Source organism: Hipposideros armiger, unplaced genomic scaffold (genome assembly GCF_001890085.2).
Source record: "Hipposideros armiger isolate ML-2016 unplaced genomic scaffold, ASM189008v1 scaffold_519, whole genome shotgun sequence".
NCBI lineage: Eukaryota > Metazoa > Chordata > Mammalia > Chiroptera > Hipposideridae > Hipposideros > Hipposideros armiger.
The window spans coordinates 1335692-1345135 of NW_017731869.1; the positions used below are offsets into that span (position 1 = coordinate 1335692).

The 9444-nt window shown below is 40.8% G+C and overlaps 1 protein-coding gene across 7 annotated transcripts in view; it reads left to right on the plus strand.

Annotated features, from left to right (window-relative positions):
- The window catches only part of SLC44A3 (solute carrier family 44 member 3), a 96700-nt gene that overhangs the window by 76192 nt on the left and 11064 nt on the right, over window positions 1-9444 (plus strand). For 4 of the 7 annotated variants that reach the window (XM_019668193.1, XM_019668197.1, XM_019668198.1 and 1 more), the window contains 3 exons: window positions 5457-5594; window positions 7687-7923; window positions 9013-9189. In XM_019668193.1, the coding sequence (XP_019523738.1) occupies window positions 5457-5594; window positions 7687-7923; window positions 9013-9114 (477 nt within the window). In that variant the 3' untranslated portion in view covers window positions 9115-9189. Of the gene's footprint in view, window positions 1-5456; window positions 5595-7686; window positions 7924-9012; window positions 9190-9444 lie in introns of those variants that run through there. The other 3 variants (XM_019668195.1, XM_019668196.1, XM_019668194.1) reach the window with 1 other exon arrangement.

Consider the following 9444-nt stretch of genomic DNA (forward strand, 5'->3'; position numbering starts at 1 on the left):
CGTGTGATGATAATCGTGGTGGCAGTGCTAGATACACTTCATTAAGGAAACGAGACTGTCATTGTCCAAGGGGCTATAAATGTTCAAAACCCGGACCAAGTCAGAATAACAATGAAACTCACTAAAATTAGGAGGTGGGAGAAAGTATGAAAGGACAGAATAACAATGAAACTCACTAAAATTAGGAGGTGGGAGAAAGTATGAAAGGACTCATCTTTTACTATCCATGCTGCCTAAACGGAAGATACAGTGTTAAGAAAAATGTAAGTTCTCTAACCTCTTAACAATTTTCATAAGGCTTTTAGAAAGGTTTTTTTAGAAACCTAAGTCTTGTGTGTGAAGATACATTTGCCTGAAATTCAAATATTCATTCAGTGTCAGTTTAGTTTCATTTTCTTTTGTTGAGGTCAAATACCATGAGTATTTTTTATTTAAAATACGATGTAGAGCATGGTTGCACTTTTATAGTTTATGTTCACCCACCCATCCCTCCTTCCTCTTGGCTGTGGATATTTGCAGGGAAAGGTTGGGTGAGGTCTTGTGACAGCAATCTCTGAGGAGTGGAATCCGAGTGATTTTCTTGCTGTCTTCTTTGTCTCTTTCTATGTTGCTTGATTTTTTCTTTTTTTTTTTGTGATGGGCATGAAAATAAGCCATTATTCCAAAAGATAAGCAAAATGTAAATACATTTTAAAAGAGCACACAAAACAGCACTGCCATGGACCTGGCTTTACAGGCAGCAGGTCCCAGCAAAGGCATGTTTCTCCTTCCACCCGGCCTCCACCTTGTCCCAGCCCTGGAGGGAACTGGCAGGTTTCCCCACTCACATCTCATTGGGTTTTGGCAACTGGTGACCAGTGAACTCTTGAACTGACCTGCAGGGTGAATGCCAGGCCCTGCCAGGCCCAGAGGCTGTTTGCCCACGATCTCCCTCAGCATGTGTTTGTGATAAAGACACGGCTTGGGCTGGTTCCTGCAAGTTTTACTGTAGGTCCCTTGGATGTATGGGGATCTATCTGGGATCAGACTTCGCTGTATTTCTTTCAGTTCTGGGGAAAGTATGAATACTGTGTTATGTATTCATTGTCCATTTTCTTAAGTTTGTTTTAGTAGTTCTTGTTTTATTTTGAGCTGATAAATATCACAACTTTGTCAGGATGGTCTTCCAGAAATAAAGCTAGCTATTCATGGTATGATTTTTGGCAAATACCTTCCCTCCTATATAGAGGAAAGCACTGTTTACTTTTCTGAAGAGTCAACAGAGCCTGGGGTTCATTAGTTCCTCCACCCAAAGAACAGCTTCAGTTTACAGGGAGGGCACAGGGCTCAACTGTGCTGGCTCCGGTTTTGACTTAAGGAGCAAAAATGCTCTTTAAAAAAGCGATTAGCATTCTTGGATAACTCTCAAAGTAAATTAAAGAGGTAATCCAACTTTTCAGTTCCCTAAAAGTACTCTTAAATCTCTTTCATTTTTCTTTAAAAATAAGAATTTTCTGTGATAGTGGGAATAGTAATATCCATGGTGACTATTTCTCTGAGTTGTGAGAAACAGATGAGCTCAAATAAGAGGATAACATGAGGGTGCCTGGTCCATTCAGAAGTATGCATGGATATTGAGCATCTGTATGGAGAACTAACTGTAGGGCTGGCAGACCCCTTGACCAGCAACAGAACCAGGCACCTGCAAGGTGACATTACTTAGTGGAGGCCACTCCGCCAGTCTTTGGAGGCATCATAATCAGAACCCAGCCTCTTTCCACTAAGCCATCCTGCCACGTCCTTGGCTCTTTTTAATGACACATCTCTTGAGAGGACACTTTGTGATTTTAAACCCTCGGGAAGGAAAAGCACAAAGTACAGCTCAAAGTAAATGTTTTCCTGATGGACCTGAATGAGTCAGAGAGCCACTTCTGGAAAGTGATGCCACATGGGTCGCGCATGTGCACGCAAGAGGGAGTGCTACCTGACATCTCTGTGCTTTCATCTCCTCGCCAACCTCATCGTCCAGTTGGGGTTGTGAAGAGGATTAAATTAGTCAATGCCTTCAGGGGAATATAGAATACAGCCTGTCACATGGTATGCACCCCTTAATGCTTGCCCTTATTATTATTTATTCACACACAGAAGATGCACACCTGCTTACTGACAGCAAGAAAACAAAACAACAACAACAAAAACCAGAAACAAATTAGGAAGCTACTGTCAGGTCTATGGCAAAAGCCATTTGGGACATATCATTAAGGCATCTTTTGAAAAGGGTCGGAGGGGAACAGAGTGCCTGAAAGAGTGACAATTCCTAAGACTCTGATTTTCTCCCCAGAGAAGAGCTCATTTTCTTTGGGCCTGGCCCCAAGCTTATGACTGCTAGTGGAACCAATGTGCTCAGTGGGTGGACAGTCAAACAGCATTTATGTGGAACTCAGGCAGAGCCCAGTAGGCACTACGGAGGTACTAAGTCAGCACTGGGAGTGAGCCTCAGAGGGTGCAGGGCCTTGTGGATCTCCTGATTAATTTTCACAACCAGCAAAACGTGTCACTTAATCTTTATTATATCCAATCCTTTCCACGTATTGTTGAGGTCTGCAGGTTCATGCTGAGCCCTGTCAGCACAGGCAAATACAGATGCTCTGAGCAAGGACTTACAATATTGAACCTTTAGTGAAGTCCATCTTCCAGCTGCCTGACAAGGAAGCAGCTTCTACTCAGAATAAGTAAAAATGAGTTAATGCTGAAACTGCAGAAATTTTCAATCCTTATCCTGTCTTGAGTGATTCTTCCCTCCTCTAGCTATTCGTTCAGACATTAATTCTAGGCCTCTCTGTCGCACTCAGGGTTGAACCTGTAGTAAGATGCTAGTGGGATAGTAACTGCAGGAGGGCATATATAATTGCCCCGTCAGAGTGGTTTGAATGCCCTCTTTCAGTGACATGATACATTAAAGAAAGGATAAATGGTTATGGGCCCCCCCAAAAATCTGTGGAGTCAACACATGCATGAGAAAGTACCATTTTAATCATTAATCATTGTAACCAAGGACGAAAATCTATTTTTATTGCTATGAGGAGTGGTGCTAAATTGATTACAAGGCCATGGTCTACAGGAAAAGGAAGTCCCCATAAAAACTGTCTTTTCCAGTATGAATCAGGAAGGACCTCAGAGCCTGAAGGACACTTCGAAGGGGAAGTGGTGGGGTGGTGGGCTGGGGACAGAGCCTGAATGCAAATAAAGAGTTCGGCTGGCATGTGGTGGAACTGCAGCAGCAAAGAAAGACCATGGTGGGGCCTGGACTGCAGTCTGTAGAACAAGTCCTGCCCTTCCTGGGTCCCTGCGAGTGGGAGGGATTAGAGTCTAAGGATAAAGAAAGCACAGGTTTGCAGGCCTGGCCGACTGGCTCAGTTGGTTAAGAGCTCACTCAAGAGTGTGAGCTCTGAGCAACAGTGGTTTGATTCCTGGCATGAGCTGAGCTGCTGGCTCAGCTAAAAAAAAACAAAAAAAAAACAGAAAGCATGAGTTCTTTCCACACCATGTCAGTCCCTGGATTTGCTTGTTTCCCAGTTCTAAATGAGATCATTTTTGGTGAGGTCTGGATGATAATAACAACCCTTTATTACATGCTTTCCATGTGCCAGGAGCTTTGCTAAGTGCTTTATAGGGAACATGGTCTTTAATCCTCCCAACGTCCCTTGGCAGTAGGTGCTATAACTCACTTTATAGATAAGGAAATTGAGGTTGGAGAGAGGTGAAATCATTTGCCCATGACTGACAGCCAGTGGTAGAACTGGGATTTGAACCCAGAGACTATCTGGCTACAGAGCCTATGCTTACCTTAACCACCACGCTTTTACAATGGTGTTTTGTTCTAGTGAAAATTGATAGTATAATGTCCAGAAGTTTAGAGAAAAACAAAACAAAACAAAACAAAATCCCTCTGATTCACCAGGGGACCTGGGGAAAATGTCCTTGATCTTGGTTTCTAGTCTACAAAAGAATGATTATGCCATTCATCACCCCCACCACCCACCCTACATATGTTTTTTCAGTATTAATGAATTAGTCATCAGGGCTCTGAGAACCTTAGATGATTAGAGATGCTTAGTTAAACAATGAGCAAATGAGTTGCCACATCTTTACTCATGACTTAAGTCCCCAAACTGGGGACAGCTTTCCACTAAATCAGAAACCAAAAGTTGTTTGTGGAAAAAGGCATTTCTGAGGGACTTTATCTAAGAAAAACCTCTTTGAGGCAAGCAAGGGGAGGTGTGTACCCAGCCTTTTGGCTTTTAAAAACTGAATGTTCCTCTCCAGTTGGCTTGGTGAAAAGGAAGTTTGGTAAAGTGGGTGAGTTAATTCTACTGTCTTACTCTCATGCTTATTAGTCCTCTCTACTTCCTCCATCACTTACTCCAATTAACACCTGTGCTGTTGGGGACCGAATTATTGCAATAGACTCCAAATTGATTCCCTCACAACATTTTTGAGTGGGTGTGTGAAAGGATTAATTTGTATATCAAGAGATGAAAACTTGAATCCTTTATCCAAGGCAAAAGGAATGACAAACCCAAGCAGGTAGTATTCAGTGTATTTTCCCAAGAAAGCTATAAATTCTTTGTTGTGAACTTCAGTACAAGTAGTATTTTTAAAGATTTCAAGGCAGACAATAATAAATTTTTTTGAAATGATCACTTAATCATAAAGGGAAGGTATTTTAGAAAAATGACCCAAGAAATCGTCTCATGTGAACACACACACACACACACACACACACACACACACAGTGCTGATAAAATATGTATTTATTAACAGTTAAAATTATAAAAGCCATGGAGTCTGTTGGACTCCACCTTTCCCTGGTCTGGGGGTGCAGGGGAGGGAGGTATGGTTTTCTTTGTCCCTCCGGACTGTAGTAATTTCAATGGTCTCAGGCAGATGGTGTACTTCTTTACCATTTTCCTGGGATGTTTGCTTGAGTTTGAACTGAGTACACATCCTGAATTTGTGCAGAGAGCACAGTTCCCTAGCAAGGGCTGGAGCATTGTCTCTTACCCAGAAGGGGTTAAGTCCCCAGCTCCCAGACTGAGAGCCTTTAGTGATTCCATGCCCATTGAGCCAATGGGTTCAGCTCTCACGAGCCACTAGGGTCTGCTTTGTTTCTAGCACCTAAACTTCCTTTTCTGTCCTCAAACTCTGCTTGCATTAAAAAATAATTTGTACTTTACCCCTCATTTCCATATGTTTGTGGTGGGATGTTTAATCCACCATACTGACCAAAAGTACTAATTTCTCTTTTCCATTTACTCCAACTATGAAAATGTATATACATATAATTAAACTGGAAAGGAATATAAAGTGAAATGATTTGTTATAGGTTTATAGTAATTTTTCTTTTGCAAATATTGTCATTGTCTTTAAAACAATATAAGAATCATCATCTTTTAATCTATTGTCTTCTGTTTCAGAATGCATATACTACCACGGCCATTAATGGGACAGACTTTTGTACATCAGCGAAAGACACACTCAAACTCTTATCGAAGAATTCAAGTCATTTAACATCTGTTAACTGCATTGGACACTTCATAATTTTTCTAGGAAAGGTGAGAAGTCATCACTAAAATAATAAAGGAACTCGGGACCTCAAAATGAAGTCATACAATAAGGCTTGGAATGAGAATGAATGTTTTCTGAGTGCTTATTTTATGGTAGATGTTGTGCTTCCTCATCTCATCTAATCCTCAACCCTGTGAGCTATTCCTGTTTTACAGTTGAGGAAACTGAGGTTTAATAACTCGTCCATGATTCCACAATAGATAGAGCCAGGCTTTGAATTCTAGTCTCACTCTCTTATCTATGATCCATTCTCTCTACCATTCTGAGTTCTACTGTTTCATATCTAAAATAAAAATACTACTGGTCTCAGAAAATGGATAATTTTTTTTGGGGGGGGAGAATGTCATAAAATATATGGAAATAGTATTGAAACCTGATAAAATATCTGCATTATGTGATGCCATTAAGTCTATTAGCAGATAGAATTATTGATTTTCCAAATGGAGCCAACGTTACATTTCTGTTGTCATCTGAATAGTTTTCTTCAAGGAACTGTCTGTCTGTAGTCTTGCGGAGCAAAGGAGCATCTTGGAGCTCCAACATCTCATGGTGTGAAGCACAAGCCCTGAAGTTGGGATCTTTAACTTCAAACCTCAGTCTTCCTATCTAGAAGCTAAAGACAACACATGCCCTTCCTGGGTTGTAGGAAAGAATAACTGGAATATTGATGAAATCGGTGCTCCAGCCTCACTTTGCCCAAGCTTTCAGTTGAAAGTTCCTTATACTGTGCCACAGTGTGTCTTTCCATGTGATTGTCACCCGCTGGGTCTAATTCTGCACCCCTCAATTGATCCCACTTCCACTTGACTGCCCTTTAAATTCTTGACCCTGGAATGTCCTGATCTTCCTGCCCCATCTTCACTGTTCCAAGCTAGATATCCTCACTTCTTCCAATCATTCCTCCAAATAGGACATGAATGTGGGGGTCTTTGCTGGTGCCCCAGAGTAAACAAGATCTCAGTCTCCAGTTGTGATCTGACCTATGCCAAATATGAGGACTCTTGGTCCTTATTTAACATTTTCAGCTTCTGTGGCATTTGGTGTGTCTCTGGGGCATTACTATCATAGTTATCTGTTGTTAGTAGCAAGTTACTAACACACAGATGTGTGTTAATGCACATACATTTTAAGGCTCAGCTGGGCCCTAGAGACTTTCCGTGTGACAGTGGCTCTAGAAGCACAACTGATTATGCCTTTCAAAATAGCCTAAGTTATCTAAGTTTTAGTTGTATTTAAATGGATAATATTGTTTACATTAGTTTGGTAAGATTATAGGCGATATGTTTTCTAATAGCTACTTCCAAAAATTTTTGGAATGGTGTTTCATCTTTATAACAGATTTATCTTTTCTTTTAGGCAATACTCCATTTTCCTATATTTCCATAAGGAACACATAATTGCTAATGAGCTTCTAATGAGCATGCGAAACTAGTGAACCTTTGTCTGAATGAAGTAGCATTCAGAAAGTCATGCCCATCTTCTAGAAATCCAAGGGGAATGTGGACTCCAGATGGGCTCCATTTTGTCTGTTAAAGAATTAGGTACATCCTGGCCTGTAATCCTGTTCCTGGAAATATAATAATTGCATATAGCCAAAGCCTGGAGTAATCCTATTATCTCCCCACACCAGTATTGGAAAGCTCTTCTGTTTAATCCCCAGGGTAAAAATAATCATATATTAAACTACACTATATCCACTCAATGGATGTGTTGCACTGTTATTAAAAAATGGCATTTATAAAACAGTTTTTAAATGAAGATGCTTATTATGGTGGTAAGGGAAGAAACAATAACAAATTTTGTGAGGTGTCATTTCATCTACATAAATATTAATACAAAACTAGGCACAGATAGAATGAAAGTACATATACTCTTCCCACCCTCCGAATTAATTAGGTTTTTTTGGTATCATAGCTTTTCATTTTTGTCTTCTTCCTATTTCATTGTACCGAATTTTCTGAATAGGGCACCCACAAACACACACAAATATGTGTGTGCTACTATAGTAACTGACAATGTTTTCTACAATTTCTAACCAACCAGCTTATAAAGATTTGCAACAAATTCTTGTTTTGACAGGTGTTAGTGGTGTGTTTCACTGTTTTTGGCGGACTGATGGCATTTAACTACCACCGAGTGCTCCAGGTGTGGGCAATCCCACTGCTGTTGGTTGCTTTTTTTGCCTACCTAGTGGCCCATAGCTTTTTATCTGTGTTTGAAACTGTGCTGGATTCACTTTTCGTATGTTTCGCTGTTGATCTGGAAACAAATGATGGGTCATCAGAAAAGCCCTACTTCATGGACCAAGAGTTTTTGGTAAGCAAACATTTCATTCCCTGTTGCAGTCTCCACCCTCACAAAAGTGTTGCAGACTAACACATAAAGGAGGCACGCACCCAGCCTCATTTTCTCTTCCTGGAAGCTCTCTGAGCTTCTCTCACATGATCTGAATGTCCTGAGAGTAGGAGCTGTTTTCTGAGGCTGAGCTCATCTCCCTTACTGAAACCTCCCTGGAGACAAGTGAAGCTGAACAATTAACACTGACTAAATGATGTTGGGTAGGGGATGTTCTGGACACAGTCGCAGTCCAAGTCCCTTTAGTGCTAAGGGCTTGGTCTGGCCTTTCAGGTGGTCTGGAGGTTTGGCCGTCTATCCATTTCTAAAGCATTTTTGCACCCCCAAGCATCCTGTCATACTCATTGTCTGTTAGGGGGCACATACTCCAGTGAAGACTAATCCCCATCTGTGCCAGTATGGACAGATCTGCAATCTCAAGCCCTTTAGTAACCCAGGCACACCACCACGAGAAAAGCCACACCCTTAGTGGAGCCTCATGCTTGCCTCTATCTGGAAATAGCAGGCAGCTGTTTCCAACAGCTTTTGCGACACAGTTGTTATTTGCATTACCCTATGGAGGCAGGGATACTTTAACAGCTGTATGAAGTCTCTCGTCCCTTTCCTTTTGTCTGGGTAAAGTGACATTTTAACAATTTTCTTTCATTCTGTTGTAATAAAACTTAGACATTAAAGTGTTTTTTTGCTTTTAAATAAAACATTCAAAGCACTCTTCCATTCAGCCCGGCACTGAAGTTCAAGCACTTCTATAGTTTTGTACATAATGTGCCCTCATCCTCCATATAAAACATAAAACTACAATAACACTTTCCTTATTTGTACATACTCTCAAGAAAATATTTCTCATGGTGGTAGGAAGCTAACCAGGTCTTTTTATGATTTACACTTTTCTGATTAAAAATCCACTATGAAACCTAACCTCCCACATCTTTTAATTCAACAGGGAAAACTTTTTTAAGGGTTAAATGCTCCAAAATGATATGGCCAAGTGAATGGTTGTCAACAAGGTAGACACATAACCCTGGTCTAACTTATTCTTTTGTTTTTCAGAGTTTTGTAAAAAGAATGAACAAATTAAACAATGCAAGGGCACAGAGAGAAGAGAATTTAAGGAACCAAGAAGGAACAGAACTCCGACCCATTGTGAGATAAGCACCGGTTAGTATTTGTACCTGGAAAAGGTTTCCTTCTTCTAAGAGACATCACAGAATAAATGATAAAGCCCAATAGGCCCTATTCTTCATTCTTTTGGTCTTTATTGTTTGGCCATGTTACAATACTAGAGCCATCAAAGTTTTTGTACCTACTGGGACAGAAAAGCCTTTTTTTTTTTTAAGATTTTTATTGGGGAATTGAGGGATGGGAACAACGCTGGGGAATTGGGGGAAGGGGAACACACAAGTTGCTGTCGTTTTGTTCTTCAGTCTAGTTGTGGAGGACGTTGCTTCACTGGCCCAAGTTGGCACCATCATTGCGCTCTTC